At 34.1% G+C, this 23313-nt stretch overlaps 2 protein-coding genes across 6 annotated transcripts; one reads left to right on the top strand and one right to left on the bottom strand.

Annotated features, from left to right (window-relative positions):
- The first annotated feature begins 10519 nt into the window (after positions 1-10519).
- Positions 10520-21955, top strand: LOC123199056 (histone-lysine N-methyltransferase SUVR5-like). 5 transcript variants are annotated; one of them, XM_044613868.1, is made up of 12 exons: positions 10520-10797; positions 12999-13545; positions 13861-14163; positions 14263-14373; positions 15302-15412; positions 16561-19431; positions 19647-19808; positions 20341-20457; positions 20520-20623; positions 20725-20862; positions 21165-21252; positions 21571-21955. In XM_044613868.1, the coding sequence occupies exons 2-12, from the start codon at positions 13054-13056 to the stop codon at positions 21676-21678; spliced, it is 4605 nt and encodes a 1534-aa protein (XP_044469803.1). In that variant the 5' UTR covers positions 10520-10797; positions 12999-13053; the 3' UTR covers positions 21679-21955. The 5 variants fall into 5 exon arrangements, with proteins under 5 accessions (XP_044469803.1, XP_044469802.1, XP_044469801.1 ...); XM_044613867.1 differs by lacking the exon at positions 10520-10797 and adding an exon at positions 10839-11366; XM_044613869.1 differs by lacking the exon at positions 10520-10797 and adding an exon at positions 10857-10984.
- Position 21956: 1 nt separating this feature from the next.
- On the bottom strand, positions 21957-22876 carry LOC123199058. Its single transcript, XM_044613871.1, is given in 3 exon segments — positions 21957-22256; positions 22258-22384; positions 22479-22876. Coding segments are annotated over 3 exon segments (453 nt in total). The 5' UTR covers positions 22576-22876; the 3' UTR covers positions 21957-22027.
- Positions 22877-23313: the final 437 nt, after the last annotated feature.

Raw genomic sequence — 23313 nt, forward strand, 5'->3', positions numbered from 1 at the left:
TGTATGGAGCCTTAGATCTTGCAAAAATATATAGCATCCGACAAACTCTTGCAGAAATCCGACAAGAGAATCAGACTGTGACGAACTACTTCAACAAGCTTTCTGCTGCCTGGAACGAGTTAGATGCAGTCGAGGAATCGATCGCTGCACCACCGGAGACTCTCACACAGATTCAGCGCGCCAAGGAACGAGAGAGACTGACGCGTTTCCTGATGGGGCTGAATGAAGGATTTGCTGCTTTCAAAACCCAAATACTGACCTTTGCGGAGACACCTTCGTTACGGCGTACATATCATCTTGCCGTCCAAGATGAAAGCCAGAGGAATATCGGAAGTAATGAGGAGAAGGGAATGGCAGCTCTCAGCGTTTATCACAAGAAGGAGGCGCCTGGAGAATCAAATGAATTAGGGCCAGCTCAACTTTTCAATTTATATGGCAAGTTCAACGGTCAAGATGGAGCCAAGAGATCTAACGGCTCTAATTCGCCCACTGCGCAAAATCAAGTTGGCACCCAAACTTTCAACACTTTCCGTCAAGCCCCAAATGGTTTCAATAGTTACAATCAGCCCCCCAAACAAAAGGGAAAGTTGTATTGTGACTATTGCAAACGTCGCAATCACACCAAGGATACCTGCTGGAAGCTACATGGTCGTCCTGGATCCAGTAGAATAAAGATAGAAGGGCCCACAGCGAATCAAGCAGCTTCAACCAATCTAGGATCTGCAACAGGACTCTCATCTGAGCAATATGATCAATTAATTCAGCTTCTCAATCAGATACCGAAAGGCAATGACACTCCAACTTCTTACGCAGGTACGATTTCATGCTTAAATACTTTTATTTCTCCAGATGTTTAGATAATAGATTCAGGGGCTAGTGACCATATAATATGTTCTCCAGAATTTTATACCAACACCAAATATTTATCTCCTCCAACACCTGTTAAATTACCTAATGGGACCACAACTCAAGCCACACAAATAGGAGATGTCCAATTAGGTAACCTCAAACTAAAAAATGCCTTTTGCATACCCACATTTCGTTTCAATCTCATCTCAGTATCCAAAATATGCATAGACAACAAATGTGTCGTAAACTTTTCACCTACTATATGCACATTTCAGGACCATTCGACTGGCAATCTGATGGGCTTGGGTAAAGAACAATATGGGCTATATCATTGGACACCAGACCTCAAGACACTTTCTTTATTCAATAAAAATTGTATTATCCCTTCTCATTGTAATACAAATCAAATTAATAAAGTGTCATTCATTTCCCATCAAAGATTAGGGCATTCAAGTTCTATCCCATGTCCAAAGTGTCCTGTTTGTCCCCTTGCTAAACAAACTCGCAATACATTTCCCACAAGTACCTCTACAACCACCAAACCATTTCAATTGATACATTTAGACATTTGGGGACCCTATAATACGCCTAATCATGATGGTTCCAAATATTTTCTCACCATTGTAGATGACTTCTCACGTGTCACATGGTTATACCTCATGAATTCCAAAGCCCAAACACACTCCTTTTTCTTAAAATTTGTGGCCATGGTCCAAACACAATTCCACACCAAAATCCAACGTATCCGAACAGACAATACCAAAGAATTCTTTAACCATACCACCACCAACTATCTTGACTCCCTAGGAATTCTACATGAAAGTTCTTGTCCTTACACACCACAACAGAATGGTATTGTGGAAAGAAAACATAGACATCTTTTAGAAGTCGCCCGTGCCCTCAAACACCAATCCAAAATTCCACCTAAATTCTGGGGAGATTGTGTGGTCACGGCAGCCTATCTGATTAATAGAATGCCAACTACAGTTCTGGGTGGGAAAACACCTTATGAACTTATCTTTGGCAAGAAACCAGACATCAGGAACTTAAGAGTATTTGGATGTCTCTGCTACTCCACCAAAACTCAGCAGGCAGACAAATTTGACACCCGAGCAACTCGCTGTGTATTCATGGGATACCCTCCACTACAAAAGGGATATCGTCTGTATGATATGACTACAGATAAATTCTTCATCAGTAGAGATGTCACATTTCATGAAGACATCTTTCCCTTTGATGAGATCCAAGACACGACACTTGCTGGCTCAACACCTATGATGCACACTGAACTCCTTGAACAAGAATATGACATCATTCCATCACATCATAATACGGACGGTACATTAACAGGATCTGACTCTACACAAGGTGTTGACTTACCTTCAACTTCATCGTCCATGGATGTTCCAGTCACCTCTGATGATCCTGCCCAGGTCTCTTTGAGGCGTTCATCAAGATCCAAAAGGCCTCCTATTTAGAGCACTGACTATGTTTGTGTTGTTTCATCTGAACCTTATGCTATCTCGCAATATATTAATTATGACAGGTTATCTCCAGGGCACAGAGCTTGCATCAGTCACATCTCTGAACATCGTGAACCTGCCTCATTTTCAGAAGCAGTTCAGACACCGCATTGGTGTCAGGCGATGGCAGAAGAATTAGACGCTCTGTACCTCAACAAAACTTGGGACTTGGTACCACGACCTTCTCATCGAAAACCCATAGGCTGCAAATGGGTCTTCAAGATAAAACACCGAGCCGATGGTTCCATTGAACGTTACAAAGCCCGGTTGGTTGCAAAAGGATTCACTCAGCAAGAAGGACTGGATTACCAAGAGACCTTCTCACCTGTCATCAAACATGTTACAGTTCGCACATTACTTGCCATTGCAGCTTCTCATGACTGGTCTCTTCATCAGATGGATGTTCACAATGCTTTTCTTCATGGAGACTTAGATGAAGAAATATATATGGAAGTTCCACCAGGAATTCGTAGCCAGGGGAGAATCTTGTATATCGACTACGAAAATCCTTGTATGGGCTGAAACAAGCATCACGACAATGGAATACCAAAATTACAGAGGCTTTGATCAAACTGGGCTTCAAACAGTCAAAACACGATTATGCCCTGTTCACAAGACGACAGGAAAGTTCATTCATATGCCTCGTGGTTTATGTAGATGACATTCTCATAACTGGAAATGATGCAACCCTCATAGAAGAACTAAAAGCTCATCTCCATAAATCGTTCAGAATAAAGGATTTGGGATCTCCAAAATATTTCTTGGGAATTGAAGTTGCTCGATCTACAGATGAAATCGCCCTCAGCCAAAGGAAATATACCTTGGAATTGATAGCAGACACTGGATTATCTGCCTGCAAACCAAGTATAATCCCAGTAGAGCAAAATGCCAAACTCACCAGTCAAGAATATGACAATGGAACAGGAGAGGACCCGCCACTACAAGATCATCTCGAATATCAACGACTAGTAGGGCGACTGATCTATCTCACCATGACCAGACCAGACATAAGTTACGCAGTACAGGTTCTTAGTCAGTTTATGCACGCACCAAAGCAATCTCACATGGATGCAGCCCTAAAGGTGATTAAATACCTGAAAGGATGTCCAGGTTTAGGGTTATTATTCCCTCGAGAAAAAAACCAAAAGGTGACTGCTTACTGTGACTCAGACTGGGGTACATGTCCTATGACAAGGAAATCACTTACAGGCTTCTGTGTAAAACTTGGAGGTTCACTTATTTCATGGAAAACAAAGAAGCAATCTACAGTCTCTCTTTCTTCAGCAGAAGCAGAATACCGAGCAATGGCAAAAACTACTTGTGAAATAATATGGATTCATGGTCTATTGAAGGACCTGGGCGTGACTATCTCAGAACCAGTTAAGCTTTACTGTGACAATAAAGCAGCAAAAGATATCTCTACTAATCCAGTGTTTCATGAAAGAACTAAGCATATAGAGATCGACTACCACTTTGTGAGAGACAAGGTATAAGAAGGATTAATAAAACCTTATCACATTCGAACTACAGAACAATTGGCTGACATATTCACCAAGCCTTTGGGATCAAGACAACATTTCTATCTCTTACACAAGCTTGGAGTTTACGACATCTACAAACCACAAGCTTGAGGGGGAGTATTGGAAAATATATCTCTGGAATCCTGCTATCCCTGGAAATCCTGCGTTATCCCTGAAGATCACACTCCAGATCATTCTCCATCAATCCCCAAATCATATCCCAGATTGATTGCTATCACATCCCTGAAGATCATACCTACATTGATGAACAAATCAATCTATCTTCCATTCAGAGCATGATATGATTGTATAAATATTATGTTACTAAATGTAGACTAGAATTACAGTATATAAACCATAGCTTGTAAAGATTAAAAATATAAGAAAACAATTCTTTTCTTACTCTTCTTGAGCTTCTCTGATTCGTCGCATTGAATCAACTCTGCTCTCTCAGATTTTGGCAGTGTCTGCAATTGTCTGGGCTTAGGGTATAATTCAAGATGATCTAGTGTTTGTATTTGTTTTTTCTCCTGTTTTCTCTTTTAGATTAAATTCTTTCTCTTTTGTTTTCTAGCTTGTTACCATCATGAGTGATGGAAAGGCAAATAATTCATTTTTAATTCAATCAAATCAAAATGGTAAAAATTCTGCTGTCACTTTCAGTGCAAGCATTGTGCCTGCTTGGTGGGAAACTTTTATGATCCTTGGCGGAAATATGCAGGCTATCAGAGTAAGGAAGATCATCGATGCTAAGCTTGATGATGAACTGCAAATGGCAGGGCTTCATCTGTAGCTGAACTAAGCAATTTTGAATGGTAAGTGCACAAATGGCAGTATCAAGTCTGCAACTATTGAATTTGAATTTTATGTATGCTTTTGGCTATCTTTCAGGAGAGAGCTAGGGGTGTCCACTCCCTGATAAGTTCTCTTAGTGGATTTGATAAAAATCAGGAACTTCACCCGACTTAGACTATCTCTACAAGGTTAAATCAACCATGTTAAATAAGTAAAATTCTATCGAACTATCTCTTTAGGGGATGAATCAACCAGACTAATCAAGTAAAATTTTAAGTCTAGTAGTGAACTTACAACAATTATATCAGATAAATCAAGAATTTGATTTTAATATGATACTATCAAATCTAAAACTCAAGCGCTCCACTTAGAGATTCCACCTGCTTAACCACTTAAGTTATCCCTCAGAGACCATTCCGTCTCCAAATTCCTCTCATCGAGGAGAAGTTTTTAACACACACTTGGACAGTGTTAGTAGCATAAATTGAACCTCTTATTGGAGCACATATATATTTTAGACAGTCAAGTGACACAGACTAAATGGTTGTGATTGTCTATTTAAATCTGTATCACAAAGTTGAATATTTTTTGTCATCACATGAATGGTAGGGCTCAAGATTGGACTCGTTCACTCACAATCAAGTCAAGTTTAAGCTGATCACAGTTTAAATTCTAATAAACTAATCAGATGGTGGGTAATGGTGGTTGAATTGGCATCCATTGTTGCCACCAATTGTTTTGGTTTTTGTGTCATCGGAAGCCGCAAGTAAATTTGAATTATTATAGTTCTGGGTATCACTGTTGTGACTGTGAAGATCAAAGCTAGCAATGGAAGCATTTACAAAAAAAATATTTACTTAATAGAGCTTGAGGGAAGAGAAGATCAAATTGGAGTCATTGGACGATTGAGATTGAGATTGAGAAGGACAAAGGGAAAAACTATGGAAAAGCGCAAGAATCAAAGATTCTCTACCGGGAACCAAAAAGAAAAATGGTTCTAGGTCTAGCCATGAAAGTCTTCCCCAGAATGTCTGTCCTTATTCACCCTTGTTAGGTTCAGTCAATATGCTTTCTTCGGTTAGTGCTCCTAATCCATTAAATTATGCACATAACATACATGGTAATAATTCAAGGGCCAAAAGATCTTATTCCCACCCAAGGTTTGATAAAACTTCAATCTTTCACTTATTAGTTTTTAAAATTTTAAAATTTACTTATTTATTAAAATTTATTGATAAGATTAAGAGAAAAATATCATTTAACTAAAACTATTGAAAAAACTAAAAATTTATCATATTTTCTCTCTCTTAATTCAAACTTTGAATGAGAATTTTTTTTTTAAATTTTAAATTAAAAGAAAAAATATGATAATTTTTTTTTAATATTTTTAATTAAATGACATTTTTATTTTTAATAATAATCACAAATATTTAGATTTTTAAAAGTTAACAGGTAAAAATTTGAAATTTCATCAAACATTAGATGTGAATAAGTCTTTATTTATTGATAAAATTTTATTTTATCTATTAATTTTAAATAATTCAAATACCCATTTATTGTTTTATATTAATTTAATTATAAATGACTGATTTCTTTCTTTTAAGTAAAATAACCAAAAAAATCCTGGTAAATTAGTATAATTTGTAGTATCAATTTAAAATGTTTAATTATATAATAAAATTTACAAAATTATCCTTTATATAAAAACTGAAATTTCTTTTATTTAAATAAATACTACAACAAAAATAACAAGCCACATAAAACCAAACTTCGAGTACTGGAAAAAACTTAGCAAATATAAATAATTATTATATTTGATTAAAAATAAAAAAATATTAATATATTATCTTATTTAAATACTCTTAAATATAATTATTTTAAAATATTTTTCTATTATCTATTATATTAATAAAATATAAAATTATTTTTATTTTAAAAATATTAATAAATAAAAATATAATTATAATAAAATTAAAATTATTTTAATAATTTTTTAATATTTAAAATAATGATGATAATTTATCTTTATATTTTCTATCTTAATTTCCTTCTATCAAATGTTCTTAAAAGTTTTCACGAGAGGGAAGCAGAGGAAACTCTTTCATTTTTCATATATTCCTTTAAATCCATAATTCCACATGTCACTATCTGATTCAAATTAAAATGAATACAATAATTTTTAATTTGTTGATTTTTTTTTCAGCGTGAAATTACAAAACCAACCTCCACATGTCACGAGTTCTTTCTCTAACACTCTGTAAACTAATCCTAGCCAGCCCGCCGATTTTTCATTAATTTCGTCCAATAAAACTCTACTAGGCCACGTGGCCGCGGCACAACAAGCTACTCCAACAGTTATTGTCAGCCAAAAAAGTCAATGTTTAAATGTCAAAAAAATTTATTTCTTCAGCTGCCTTTTCCTGCAAACATTTAATGCAAGTGGGTGTTTGTTTATAAAATCTTCATTTTAAAATTTTAAATGAATGAATATAATATAAATTATATCCTTATTATTATCGAATTCTACTATTCAAAAACTTATAATTAATGAATAATTTTTGTCATGGTTAAAAGAGTATTTTCTCATCTCTCCTCCAAAGTTTTAGTATATTCTCAAAATCACATTTGTGAAATTTAAAAAATCAAAAATTTCACTTATGAATTATTTTTTATTAAAAGAAATAAGGATAAAATTGTAATTTCATTAATAATATTAAAAAAAATTATTATATTTTTTTCCACAGTTTTAAAAACTAATAACTCTACTCATACGTAAAATTTTCTAATTTTTAAAAATAATATTTTCTCTTCAAAATTTAGGTTTTATTAATGAACTAGATGTGAGGCGGGAATATGTCTTCTAACCTAATAATTTATAGGCCAAAAGACATATTCCCACCCATGATTGATTGTGAACATAAATTGATATTAGTTAAATATTGAAAATTCAAACTTTTACTTGTAAGTGGTTAAAATGAACTAAAATAGTTAATTTTAAGAATAAAATTATTATTTAATCAATAATATATTAAAAATAATAAAATATTATATATTTCTCTTTTAGATTTAGAAAACTAACAATTTTTCCACTCTCCCAAAATTAAACTTTGAAAAACCATATTTTTTTTTCTTTGCCAGGTTTTGCATTTTCAACAAGTTTCTCAAGTGATGGTCTCTCCCTTCTCCAACATATTAGTCTTTAATAAGATAGATCATTTTCGTTAGAGATGAAAAGATTCGTCTTAGTCTTTGACCAAGACACTAAAGAAGGGGGAGAAGGGAGAAACCATCGTCGGAGGAAGATAAAGTCATTGGAGGGAGAGAGCACCAGAGAAACTTATTGAAAATGCAAAACCTAAAAAAAAAAAAAAATGATTTTTTAAAGCTTAATTTTAAGAGGAAATTGTTAGTTTTCTAAAGCTAAAAGGAAATAAATAATATTTTATTATTTTTAATATATTACTAGTTAAATAATGATTTTATCTTTGAAATTAATTATTTACGTCAATTTTAACATTCTATAGGTGTAAGTTTAGGTTTTAATACTTAGTGGGTACCAATTTGAATTTGCAGTAAACTTGGTGGGAATATGGCTTTTGCCCTCATTTATATTACATTTGAGCAGGATGTCTTCATTTATGGGGCAGTGGGAAGTTTGAAGTTTACTAATATTTATATGGCAATGCTTTATTCAATTTAATTATATTTCCATTTTACATCCAAAACAAAATTCATATATAATTAATAAGAGAACCAGTTTCTGGGGCCTCATTAATGTCAGGAGATAAATTAATTATCCTCATTAAGTTAATATAATTAACCTCCCTTATTCTTAAAGTTCCTTTTTTTATTTAAAGGAGGCTCTTGTATTTCCATACATATGTGCCTCGTCTTTGCTCTCTCTTTCTTCAACAAAGAGTGAAGCAAAAGAAGATGATATGTGCTTCAAGTGGGTGCGTAGATGTGCAGGATCCTATTAGAATAAGAAAGCTTAAAGAATGGGCTGAATCAGACGCCTTGTTTCTGCAAAAGTTAAGCATGGCAAAGGAAGAAGAAGATAAGAGAGACAAGTTTCCTCCTTCTTTGGGCTTCACCGCCGGCTCTGTCAGTGACTCAAGTCGTCAAAGTCTTGATGAACGCTTAGCATGCAGACAGAGATATCTAAGAAGCTACAGATTTGGCAGAGACCCAGAAGAGAATCCGGAAGAGAAAGTTAACTTCATTGGAAAAACAAAGAGGCAGTGGATCAAGTTGAAGAAACTGAACGAGAAAAATAAAGGTAAAGTAGAGTGTTCTTGTAACTTTCTTTTGAAAGGTGGATTGAAGTTGTTGTTCCTCAATCCTGTGTATTGCTTAGGTGGACTTGCATGACTCTCTGAATTCCCTTGCAAGATTTTACACAGTCCACCCGTTGCGAGGCATTCTCAGTATATCAAAACTCAACAGTGGCCGATGGGTCTCTATGCTATAAAAACTCATTTAGATAAAATTATGTATACATATTTTTTAATAGATAATAAATATATAAATTATTTATTATTATATAATTAAATAATTTTTAATTAAAAATAAAATAATATTAAATATCTTTTTATGTCATATTTTGGTTGCTCATTCATTCATCGTGGTAACAAGTTGGAAATCTTGATTCTTGATCATTTTTGAAACAACAAAAATATAAGTGTTAAATTAGGTATCGATGATGATATATGTCATTATATGATTAATTATTTAAAAGTTAAAGATAAAATTATATCTAATCATATATTAATATATCATTATTAATACTTAATTTGATATTATTTATTCGAAAAACAGCCACCATCACTCCTCACAGGAAACCATGTTAGACCCACCAACCATCCTCACACATACGAACACAATTGAATTTAATGATATATTTTGTAATAATGTTATATACATAATTTTATGTATAAATAATAATATATTATTATATAATTAGATATTATTTTATCTTTAATTTTTAATTATCTAATTATATGATAATATATCATTATTTATATATAAAATTATATAAAAAAAATTATGCATATACCACTTCTCCAAATTTTATGCAGTTGATTTTGAGAAGTAAAGTTAAGAGTATATATGGGAATACTAAATATATTACTGAATTTAATAATTATAAATTTTATCTGATAATTTTATAAATATTTATTATTTTCCCTTTCTTAGCTAATAATTCTTCGAAAAATCAAATAAATTAAATAATGATTTGTACATACCTAGTTTGGAAAAGCCATCAAACAGAAACCATGAGAAGGCTTTATTGCGAGAGAGACAGAACTCGCTAAAAACGGTGAAGTTTGTCAAAAAAAAGAGAAAAAAATTTTTAAAAAATATATTTTTTTAAAATTTTGAGTAAGATGAAATAATTAAAATTTTAAATTAAGATAAAAAAATATAATAAATTTTTAATATTTTTCATTAAATAATATTTTTAATTTTAATTTTAATAAAATAATAAATATTTAAATTTTTTTAAGATTAATAGACGGGAGTTTAGAATTTTATCCGTCACTCACGGAGTTAGAATAAGTAAAAGAGGTGTTACGACGTCGTTATCTATCTTCAACCTAAATGCGATGGTATCTCAATTCCTATCTCGATCTTAACAATGCCACATCTCAATTCCCAATGTCCAATATTGGAAATTAAAATCTCTCTCTGCAAAAAAAATCCCAAGTTCCAGCGACTAAAGAGCACAGCACACTCGCCTATTAAAATCAACCGAAGTATAAAGTTACAAAATTACCCCCATATTCCGGCACCCTACATAAACAGAAATTGGAGAGTCACCTTCTTCGATTATAAATCAAATACAAAGTACAAAACAAACACTATCTAGACCTAACTCAGTCACTCATATCATAACTCGGTCCTTCACTTACCTTCGCTTCGCTTCCTTCATCTCTTAAACTTCTGTAATTCTAAAATTAGATCTTCTTTATTTACATTCCTTTGTTGAATTGGAATCCTTCACCTTTACGCTACTACAAAGTTTCTCATTTTGGCCACGGTAAATAGTCAGTCTCTTGTCTTGCCTAGCCATCCCAATCCAACACGTCAAAATTCCCCACTCTTTAAAGGTACATTACCTCTAGACAATATATATATATAAAATTTCTTTCGTCATATTCATTCCCTTGGACATATTAAGATACATACCTGTATGTCACATATGGCCAGTCAATTTCGTCAACCCACTCATCCTCCTCGTCCTTGAAAATTAAAGCCATATCAAACCCATCTTTCGTTTTAAATTTTTTTTAATGGGTTAGTTTTAATTTTGGCTACATGCTGGATTTTGTTGATCTGGACTTTTTTTTTTAATTATGGACCTACCTTTTAGGTTTAGTGCATGTTTTACATGTTCATGATCAGTTTAATAGTTCTAGTTATTAAGGCTCTGTTATGGGTTTATGACATTGTGGTGCCGATTTATAGTGATAATTTTGGTTTTTTTATGTAATTTTGTTTCTGGGTTTAATGAAAGCTTTTACCTTTGGTAATTCCAGAAAAATTATGTGTTCTTGCTATCTGAGTTTTTAGGTTTTTCGTTGACCATTAATATGTAAAGCAAGTCGGTGTACATGAATCAAGATGAGCTTCTAATCAGGCGACATGGTTGTTATAAAGTACAGTGTGATTAACGCTGGTAATTAGCAAGATGTGATGGAGGCAATTTGAAATGTGTACAGTGTGATTGACTGTTGATTTGATTGTTACATTCGGATTCTTGGTTTGAGTTCAGCCTTGAAATTTTTTTGTTGTATAAATTTATGGAATTTTTGCTTTGATTAATTTGATTGAATAGTCTTACTCATTTAGCTATAAACTTCATTTCATTAGTGAATGAGTATAACCTTTTCCCCATCTTTCCAAAAATGATGTTAATTTTTTTTTTTCTAATTTCTAGTATTCAATTGAAATAAAATGATCATTAAAAGCATAACTTTTTTCTCTTTTTAGTTTTACTTGGTTATATGTAGTATGATTGTTTATCTTTACAAATTTTATGCTTGTGCAGAATTTTGGTATTCTAAGTGTTATATATTTTTTGGGACCATGAATAATTAGAACCATGTCAGTGAAAAAATTATTTTGACAAGTCCATTGGATATGTTGGGAATGCCTTGAAAAAGATGAAGGAATATGAATTGGGTCATCTTACCTGCAGATAACTTAAGAATTTCATGGTGATGAATTATCAGACAGATATGGTAGAATCATACTTGCATTAATTATGCATGAACAGATTATGTGTTTGGATTTTTATTTTTTGATTATTAATGATAGATTAAGAAAAAATAAAATGTCCAAGGGGTTAAAACCCGAGGAAATTAGTTGATACTTACTTGTAGAATTATTCATGTATACACAATTATCCTTCTTGCATTTTTGGTTCATATTCTTTGAAAACAATTGGAGCATATTCCTGAAATACACATGAAGTTACTCCATTCTGTAGTGAAGGCCTTATTTGACATTGAGTGAATTGCTCATAAATTCAGTGGTTATGAAGTCTTGAGCTCAAGAACTTGCATTTTGAACAATAATCTATTGAAATAAGTTGTTCTATGGCATGCATCCCTTAGGCCTAATTACTAATTGAAAAATGTACATTTAAAACCAATTGTTTTATTGGAATTGCTAAAATATTTTTTTATCCTCTTTCTAATTCCAGTCCCTTGGCTCTTCAGCCTATGAAGTCAATAATCTATTCTTCTATCATTGCTTTCTCCCTCTGTCCACATTATGATTTTAGACTATAACATTGTGATTGGATCTGATTAGTCCTTTTACATGCTACTGCTATATGAATTCAAGTTTCTATTGGTTTTTGTCTTTTTGACATGTTATTTTTGCACACCTTGGTATATCAATACGAATTAATGGCGGACATGCATGTTTTCATACTTTTAGGAAATAAATGAATGGGAACTTATATTTGTGAGGAAAATCTCTTAACTCATTACTTCTTTGCTTCAAAATTAAAGATCTTTGTTTCCACAAATGGATAGGTAGGTGATAACAGATTGACAACCGATATGTTTCAGCTTGTTAATTGAAAAGTCTTCCCCTCCTTCCTTTTAATGCATGCACATATGTACCTTCATATACTATTTAGCATCTTCCCTAAGGCAAAATTTAGAGGATATGTTTTGCTAATTTTATATGCAGAGCAGTTTTAACTAAATCTTGTTGGTATATGTAACACATGCATATATGCATCTCATTTAGTATGTTTATCTAACTTTTTCCAAGGATTTGAACTTTATTTGAACAGGAAGTTGTGTTACGGTCAATGATCATGCACACATGATACAGTTGTACTGATTTTAATGCAAATTATGGAAGTGCTTCCCTGTTCTGGTGTTCAGTATGTTGGGGAGTCTGATGGTAAACAGAGTTCAGCAGCAGATTTTGTTTATGACAGGGAATCTAATTGCTTTCAACATGAAAATCAAGTTCAAACAGGAAATGTTAGAATGGATGATTTGTTAAATGTAGAAGCGCCTCTATTGGAAGCACTAGGTGAAGGTCAAGGGACTGGGACAGGGGTTGAGTTGCCAATTTCACGAGGACATCATAGTGGAGCTTCACAATTTGATTCTCTGGTCGAGGGCCAAAGATCTTATGGTTCCCATGATTTTGAAATTGATGACTTAAACACACAAAATGATTGCACAGGACCTTGTCAGGCTTCTGAAAACTCTAATTTAATTGCGGATACGATTGAAAGTGAGTTGCCACATGACAATAGAGAGGGAGAATCATCTCTTTCAGAGCCCCAGTGGCTAGAACATGATGAATCTGTTGCATTGTGGGTCAAGGTAATTGCTAATGTTTATATTTTCCTCCTTTATATATATATATATATTATTCATGTTTCATGTGCATATTCTGTACTGGTCTTTGTAAATACTCTAACTATATGAGGCTTAAATTTCGTGCTACTGTTGCATATTTTTATAAGAATGTTAGGCTATGCTATTTAACATTGTTTATGTTAAGTCAAAGCCTCTCATTATCTGATAAAGTTTTTTTTATTTTTAATATTTTGTTGATGTCCTTATCCTGTACAAAAAATATAAATGTACCCTGAATTTATTTTTATGTTGATACTTTCATATTTTCTCCAAGTATAGTGGAGGGGAAAGTGGCAGGCAGGAATCAGATGTGCCAGGGCTGACTGGCCTTTATCAACTTTGAAAGCAAAACCAACTCATGACCGGAAGAAGTATTTTGTGATATTTTTCCCCCACACCAGAAATTACTCTTGGGCAGATATGCTACTTGTTCAATCAATCAATGAGTTTCCTCAGCCTATTGCCTATAGGACACATAAGGTTGGATTAAAGATGGTTAAAGATTTGACTGTTGCACGTCGGTATATAATGCAAAAGCTTGCAGTTGGCATGCTGAATATTGTGGACCAGTTTCATACAGAGGTTTGTGATTCTTTGTGTCTCTCTTTGATGTGAATTTTGGCCTTGACTTTTGTGCTAGTTTTCTATTTTCATATAGCGATCTGTTCAAAACTTGTGCAGGCTTTGGTGGAGACTGCTCGTAATGTGATTGTTTGGAAGGAATTTGCTATGGAGGCTTCTCGCTGTGTTGGTTATTCTGATCTTGGAAGGATGCTTCTCAAGCTTCAAAGTGTAAATCTCTAACAATTTGATAGTTGGGACATTGGATTATTTTCTCTTCAGAAAAAAATAATATAACAGATATTGTTACCTTTATTTAATTTTCCTTAGATATTAGAATATTATTGAGCTCTTTTTAGTAGATAAAAAGAGTGATTCTGGTGCCAAACTTGTATCCTAACTTGAAGATTCTTGTATTCCCATGCAACTGGATGTAGGTTTTGGGTATAGGATGTTAGTGTAGGAATGCAATATTTTGATAAGAAACTTCTATGCATGTATCAAGCATATGATTTTATTTAATTTTATGGCTATGTTCTGGAAATGAAACTGAATGGAGCTAGATGGTGAAAAAAGTTCTGTGTGGATGACCCTAGTTGTTAGGTTTCTATTTTGACGTGAGTTGAGTCTCTGACCCCCATCCCTATTGCAGCCACAATCATAATCTCAACTGACAACTGCTTGAGATCATATACATGTGTCAATAAATTTGTTGTCAAATCATCTTGTATATCTTTGATGTTATGAGTGTTGTGTTTGTTCACGTGAAGAATATGGATACTGTTAATTTCTGTACGTTGGAGTTGTTATAGTTATTTCTTTTACTGCAAGTTATTCTTTGTATGAGGGTTGATGTTCCTGTATGTATATAAGAAAGTATCAATGTTTTTCCATTATAAATGTGTTTTGTATAGACTGTTAGATTTAATTGAGTCTGGGTATACAAATTAAGTGGAAGATGTATATGTAAAACTATTGAATTTTATGCATAGTTTAATTTGTAATTTACCATTATTTTTATTTTTGTATCATGTGTTGGTTTACCTTTACAAGTACTTAGAAGTGTTTTGTTTTTCTCTGATATCTCTATCTTTCCCTCTCTCCGACTGGATAGAGGGTTTTTTTAGCTATGGTTTAATCATGTTTCTCTTCTCTACAGATGATATTGCAACGCTACATCAATTCTGACTGGCTAGGTCATTCTTTTCCCTCTTGGGTACAACAATGTCAAAATGCACATAGTGCTGAATCTATTGAAATGCTGAAAGATGTATGTCATACTTAACTTTTTTGTTAAATATAATAGATTCTGCTGAAGTAATAAATTAGATAGCCCTAAATTTAGCACGTTCCAAATTAGAGGATGGTTTTGATTCAAAATAAAATGTTATACACAGGCAAAAATCATTAATCAGGCCTGAAGTTTTGGAAGTTACCAATCAAATGGTAACTTTGAGGTTTTCAATCAATGTCTCCCCAAGGGGTCCAAGAAATTTGTTATAAACCACTCATACTAACATATTGTGTTTAATTTCCAAAAAATTGATAAATGAATAATTTGAAATGCTGGATGATTAAAATATCATATGAACAGCGATTAATTTTTACAATATGTTAGTAATAGTGGTTTCTGATTAATTTCTTGAAATTCTAGGGAGAAAATTGATTAAAAATTCCAAACTTAATCATCTGAATGATAATTTCTTAAACTTCAGTGGTGATTAATGATTTTTTCCATGTTTTACACCATAGTTTCCTAATATTGTACAAGTTATGCAAGATTTTTGTCTTCATTTATTTATTTCTTTATTTGATAAGCTAAATTTCCTGCTAGCTGAAAAAGGATGAGTTGATGTAATATGAAATGTTCAATTTCCCTGAATTTTTTTTTTTTAAAGTAATACAACCCTTCCCAAATTTTCATATCCCCAGTGATATGTCATTATATGTGGCATTGAAATATAAATAAAATGATGATGGACTGAATTATATAGCAATGCCCATACAATGATATATCATTTGGGATATGAACTTTGGAATAAGTGTATTAGATGAATAGTATTACTCTTTGCTTTTAAGAAAGTTTTAATGGATACTTAAAACCCATTTGGTATAGTCTCTTGAAGTAGATTTTACTAATACAACTTATAAAAATAGAGCTTGTTATGAAAAAAGTTATTGGTTTGGTTATATCTTTTCAAGTTGCTTATGATGTGCTGCTTTTTGAATTGACTATTTATTGGAATATGTAACTGGTAGATGCACTTATGATATATTTCTCTATCTACTTTGGTGCCTTTTGAGGAATGTATTAATATACTAGTAATAGTTTGCTTGTTCCCTTGTGGCAAATGAACACCAATACTTTTTGAGTGCTCTTAAATCTTTTTCTGATATGTTTCTCTCCTTTTGCTTCAGGAACTATATGATTTTATTCTGTGGAAAGAAGTCAACTCTCTTTGGGATGCACCGGTACAGCCCACCCTGGGTTCTGAATGGAAAACTTGGAAACATGAAGTTATGAAATGGTTTTCAACATCTCATCCCCTATCTAATGGCGGAGACACGGAGCAGCGAAGCAGCAATGGTCCCTCAACCACAAGTCTTCAAGCTAGCAGGAAGAGGCCTAAACTGGAAGTTCGTCGTGCTGAGCCACATGCTTCCCTGATGGAAAACAGTGATTCAAATCAGACTCTGGCTTTTGAAATTGACTCTGAATTTTTTAATAGTCGAGACACTGTGAATGCGGCTACATTTACATCTGAGGTTTCTAGAAGGGAATATTTTAGGGAGGCACCTGCACAAACAGATACACCACCTAGTGTTGCTGACAGATGGGATAGAATTGTAGTTGGAGCAGGAAATTCTGAGGTCACGCAGACCAAAGATGTTGAAGGGACTCCTGTGAAAGGAGAGGTTAAAGAATCTTTATATCCTACTGACCAAACCAAATATATGGAATTGACACCTGTTAATGAGGTGATCAATAGAAAATCTTTAGATTCTGGTAATAGGAATTGTCAGTGTGTAGCTTTTATTGAATCTAAGGGAAGACAGTGTGTGAGGTTGGCAAACGATGGCGATGTTTACTGTTGTGTACATTTGGCCTCTCGTTTTATAGGTAGTGCTACAAAAGCAGAACCACTCTCTGCTGATGCACCAATGTGTGAAGGTACAACAGTTCTTGGTACAAGATGTAAGCACCGGGCTCTATATGGCTTTTCATTCTGTAAGAAACACAGACCAAGGAATGATGCTGAAAAGACTGCAAATTCATCAGAAAATGTGCTTAAGAGAAAGCATGAGGAGATTATTCCTGGTTCAGAAACATCTTTCAGAGATATTGTATTGATAGGAGAAGCCGTGACTCCCCTTGAAGTTGACCCACTCTCAGTAGTGGATGATGATTCTGTCATGAGAAAAAACAGCTTAATTGAAAAGTGTGAGCATTCTGATAAAGAATATAGTGCCACAGAAGCACGGCACTGTATTGGTTTGTACTCCTACACTGGCAGTTATCCATGTCATGAAAGTCCAAAGCGACACTCTTTATATTGTGATAAGCACCTTCCCAGCTGGCTTAAGCATGCGAGGAATGGTAAGAGTAGGATAATATCAAAAGAAGTGTTTGTAGATTTATTGAAGGATTGCTGCTCACTTCAGCAAAAATTGCAATTACATCAAGCATGTGAACTATTTTACAAGCTCTTCAAGAGCATTTTATCCCTACAAAACCCTGTTCCTATGGAAATTCAAGTTAAATGGGCCCTTTCTGAAGCTTCAAAAGATTTTGGTATTGGGGAATTTTTAATGAAGCTGGTTTGCAGTGAAAAGGAGAGACTCAATAGGATATGGGGGTTCAATGAAGATGTCAATGTTTCCTCCTCTGTCATGGAAAAATCAGCCCCTTTGCCATTGGAAGTTGATGGAAGTTGTGAAGATGACAAGACAATTAAGTGCAAAATTTGCTCCCAGGTGTTTCATGGTGATCAAGAAATTGGTACCCACTGGATGGAAAATCACAAGAAGGAATCACAATGGCTGTTCAGAGGTTATGCTTGTGCTATCTGCCTGGATTCATTTACTAACAAGAAAGTTCTGGAATCCCATGTGCATGAGAGACACAGTGTTGAATTTGTTGATCGGTACATGCTTCTCCATTGTATGCCTTGTGGTAACCATTTTGGAAATTCAGAAGAGCTATGGTTGCATGTACAATCAGTTCATTCTATCGATTTTCGAATGTCACAAGTTGCTCAGCAGCATAATATTTCTGTGGATGGGGATTCAGCATTGAAACTTGAGCTGGGTAATTCAGCTTCTATAAACCATTCTGAAAATTCAGGTACCGGTCGAAAATTTATTTGCAAGTTTTGTGGCTTGAAGTTTGATCTGTTACCTGATCTTGGTCGTCATCATCAGGCTGCTCATATGGGACCAAGTGTAATCGGCTATCGGTCCCCAAAGAAGGGGATTCGTTACTATGCATATAAATTAAAATCTGGGAGACTTAGTCGTCCTAGATTTAAGAAAGGTCTGGGGTCAGTGTCATATAGGATCAGGAACAGGGATGCTGCAAGTATGAAGGAGCGCATCCAAGCTTCAAAATCACTGGTTATGGGGGAAATAAGTGTTCAGCCTCCTGTAAGTGAAGCAGCAAACCTTGGCAGATTAGTTGAATCCCAATGCTCATCAGTTTCAAAAACATTGCTTTCCAAGATCCAGAAAACAAAACCTTGGCCCAATAACTTTGATATTTTATCCATTGCTCGCTTAGCTTGCTGCAAGGTAAGCCTCAAAGCCTCACTAGAGGAGAAATATGGAGCATTGCCTGAACGTTTATATCTTAAGGCAGCCAAGCTTTGCAGTGAGCATAACATTCAGGTAGAGTGGCACCGAGATGGATTTGTATGTCCTAATGGATGTAAAATTTTCAAGGACACACATCTTCTGTCTCCATTAGTACCTCTTCATTTTGTGGGACTACAACCTGCAGATTTTTCAGAACATATGAATGATGAGTGGGAGGTGGATGAGTGTCATTATATCATTGATTCATATCATTTGGGACAAAGGCCCTTACATAAGGGTACCATTTTGTGTGGTGATATAAGCTTTGGAAAGGAATCTATTCCAGTTGCTTGTATTGTAGATGACAGCCTTTTGGACTCCCTTTGTGTACCAGCTGGTTGTTCAGATTGCCAAAATTCTAGAAGCTCCATGCCTTGGGAAAGTTTCACCTATGTTACAAAGCCATTGCTTGATCAATCCCCTGATCTTGATGCTGAGGTGCAAATTTGTGGGCTGTTTTAGCCATTTTATCTAATTGATTCAATTTTGATTCTTATCTTGCTGTAAATCCAAATTATATCTACGCCACTCGGGTGCTCATGTAGTGCACTTGTGGTTGTGGCATTCACTATTATGCTATTATTCTTTCTCAGAAAAATGAAGGAGAAGAAATTATTGATCAGTCTAAATCAGCAGTTTTTTTCATCATGCAGAGTTTGCAATTGCGGTGTTCCTGTTCACAATCAATATGCTGTCCAGAAACATGCGATCATGTCTACCTCTTTGATAATGATTATGAAGATGCTAAAGACATTTATGGGCAACCCATGAATGGTAGGTTTGCATACAATCAGAGAGGGCGAATTATCGTTGAGGTAGTGCCATTTATTCTATTATCAATCATTACTATCTTGGCCTGGTTTAAGACCATCTTTTTTCTGAGCTTCTCTTGTTTTCTTTCCCCCTCATATATAAGATATTTTTTGCGCTTTTCTGCCAGAAGTCTGGTCTTCTCTTTCTTCATATATAATGTAGATTAATCTCAATAATTAGTCAGACATGTTCGTTCTTTTTGTCTTTGCTACTGTCTGCTACAAGTTTTGTCTCTGGATTCCATTAAGCCCAACAGAAGCATTGATTTGATTTGTTGCATATGCTTGTGAATAGATATTTCTTAATTATTAACTGTGAAAAGCATTTATTATAAAGATGATTAAGTAATTTAAAATGTTGGTCAATAGGACCATGGTGTTAAAGAGTGGCAAATCTTTGATTTTAAGTTGCCTTTCTGAGTTCAAAGTATATGGGCAAAAAAGATGGGGCTGTTGGTTCTGGTGGACATCTCTTTTCTCTCTTTAAGTTCCTGGTAAGACCAGTATTTACGCTCTTTCCTTGGAAACTCTGCAGGAGGGTTATCTTGTTTATGAGTGCAATCGCAGGTGCAGCTGCAATAAAAGCTGTCCAAATAGGGTTTTGCAGAATGGAGTACGTGTGAAATTGGAAGTCTTTAAAACTAAGAACAAGGTAACACTTTGAATTTTTGTTAATTTCTTTTAGCATTAACTTATCCCTGTGTTTATGTTTAGGGTTGGGCACTTAGGGCAGGAGAAGCAATTCTGCGAGGTACATTTGTATGTGAGTATATTGGGGAGGTTTTAGATGAGCAGGAGGCAAACAAGAGGCGCATGAGGTTTGCTTTCTTGCAAAATAATGTTCTTTTTTCTTTCTTTTTCCTTTTTGCTTTATGTTAGCCTTTATGTTATATAATAAATAACTAACTTGGATGCTCAGGTATGGCACAGAGGGCTGTGGTTATATGTTCAATGTTGATGCTCATATCAATGATATGAGCAGATTGATGGAAGAACAGACACAATATGTCATTGATGCTACTAAGTACGGAAATGTTTCAAGATTCATCAATCATAGGTGAGGAAAGAGTTATTGGGTTTTCTAAACTGAAATTATTAGAAAGTAATTTGTTTGCACTCTGGCTTATGAAGAGCCGAGTTTTAGCATCAACAGCTTTTCTGAAAGTGCTTTGAAAAGCCTCAAATGTGAAGAAAGGCATGTTAACATTCAAGAGACATGTTGGCTTAGACAGTAAATAAGGAAACATCTTTCTGGCTAAGTGATTGGATGAGGCTTTGCTGATTACGGTTATGGTTTACTTTGCTTATGGATGGTAAATCAGTAGATTTGCTGCTGACATTGATTCTTTTCTTCTGTAGCTGCTTGCCAAATCTAGTGAATCACCAAGTTCTTGTGGACAGCATGGACTATCATCGTGCACACATTGGTCTCTATGCAAGTCGAGATGTAAGCATTCCAATCGCTTGTAATTTATTTGTAATAACTTCTTGTGCTCGTGATTTTTTTTGTATTTTTATGCTTTTAAGATCATTGATTTTTTTTTTTTTTTTTCTGTTGTCCATGATTTGTTGCTTGAGAATATGGAACTTTTAACTCTTGGCCTGGGCAAGATAGTATGGGAGTTTCATATTTTCCTTTTTGTGATAGCTATTATGTTGGCTGTAATTTTTCCTTGAATACCTCACCTAGCATCTGTGACTTCAAAGAAATTATTGTTGTCCAAATTATGTGCTTTGTTTAAACTTCTAACATTTTTGTAAGCAGATTGCGATTGGTGAAGAACTGACATTCGACTATCACTATGAACTACTTGATGGAGAAGGATATCCATGCCAATGTGGAACTTCTAAGTGCCGGGGAAGACTTTACTAATTAGGAAGTCAGTAGGAGACTAACTGGGGAATTGAAAGATCCAAGTCTGTTGCCAGAAGAGCTGCTTATGGTCGAATTGTCAAGTCAGTCACTTTTCATAAAGGAACCTGATCATGAAGGTCTTTTTTTTTTTTTTGGTTTTTCCTCAAGTAGATTGTAAATCACGCTCTCTAGTTGTAGATGCATTTTGTGGAGAAAGGATGAGAACTCAATTCTTTATTTAGTGAACTGCAAGATACTTGTTTGATAATCGATCAGATTAGAACTTCATAATTAACCTTTTCGAAGAACAAAGAAGAAGGGGAGTAATCACAATTCACCACTTTACCACCAATAACACAGTCTAGAATCAGATAATAAAACTGACAAAACCTAGTTTCTTACCAAGGCCAACTAATCTGCCGATTCCATTTTTCTTTCTTGGCCTGGAATCTCTTGACATTGATGATATTTTTAACTGTAAAATCATGTAAATGACCACCAACCCACCTCCAATTTTTTCTCTAACCAGTCTTTCAGTCAAATCCAATGACAACAACCCAGCAGTTTTACCACTTGCCAAATCCTGTGTTACAGCCCACAAATAAGACAGCTCCCAGCCATAGTGCTAATTTAGCAGCAAAGGGGCTCGTTTTGGATGAGATTGCCTTATTCACCAGATTAACAACACAAGCACAAGCATAGAGAGGAAACCAGTAGTACCAGTCTATATCAATCAGCAATAGAGGGGAGGGAAAAAGCTACACATCAGAATTGTAAGTAAAAAACAAAAAGAAGATTGTAAAGTTAATAGTATTTACCAGGGTCATTTAACTGGGCAAATGAAGAGTAAGGAAACATGCATGACATTAACAGTGAGCAATTTCTGAATAGCTTTGTTGGTCTTGGTCTTGCCATTCCATCTTGAGTGGTAAGCCTTAATGTGCAGTCCAACTTTAATGGTCAACATCTTCTGGTTCTGAAGTTCACTTTATTAATCATGCTTAGTGGCTTACCACCTAAGTCTATATGTAAAATATTTAACGAAGGTTGTTCCATTTTAGTTGAGAAAAAGTAAAAGAGGGCGGCTATTTCAAAGGAAAAGATTCTGCTATTATCCAGAAGGCTAATGGTTGGCAGTTCATGGCCATCGACAGAATTGTATGGAAACATCGAGCCTCACAAATGAAAAGTTGGCAAGAGAAAGCATGAAGGGTGCGTTTGGTTGAGGGATTTTATGATTACCTTGGTAATCTATCTTTTATTCAATTATTTGGTTTGTCAGTAATAAAATATTACAGTAATTTTCTATTACTAATACTGATGTGACAGATAATATAGGTGGTAATCTGATTACTACATTTACCTTAGGTAAATAAAGATTACTGAGGTACTCTTAAGTTTATTATAATTATATTATTATTTATTAATTTTTTGAGATAAAAATAAATTTATTTTTAATTAATATGATAAATAATATAAAAATAATTAAAAATAATTATATTCAAGGGCATTTAAGTAAAATAATTTACTAGTAATCTTTTATTATTTTTAACCAAATACAATAATTATTTATACCTATCAAATTTTATCAAATATAATAATCATTTATACCCAATAATCTTCTAAGTAATCTATCTTCAAGGTAATCTTTTT

This window comes from Mangifera indica, chromosome 16 (genome assembly GCF_011075055.1).
Source record: "Mangifera indica cultivar Alphonso chromosome 16, CATAS_Mindica_2.1, whole genome shotgun sequence".
Lineage (NCBI taxonomy): Eukaryota > Viridiplantae > Streptophyta > Magnoliopsida > Sapindales > Anacardiaceae > Mangifera > Mangifera indica.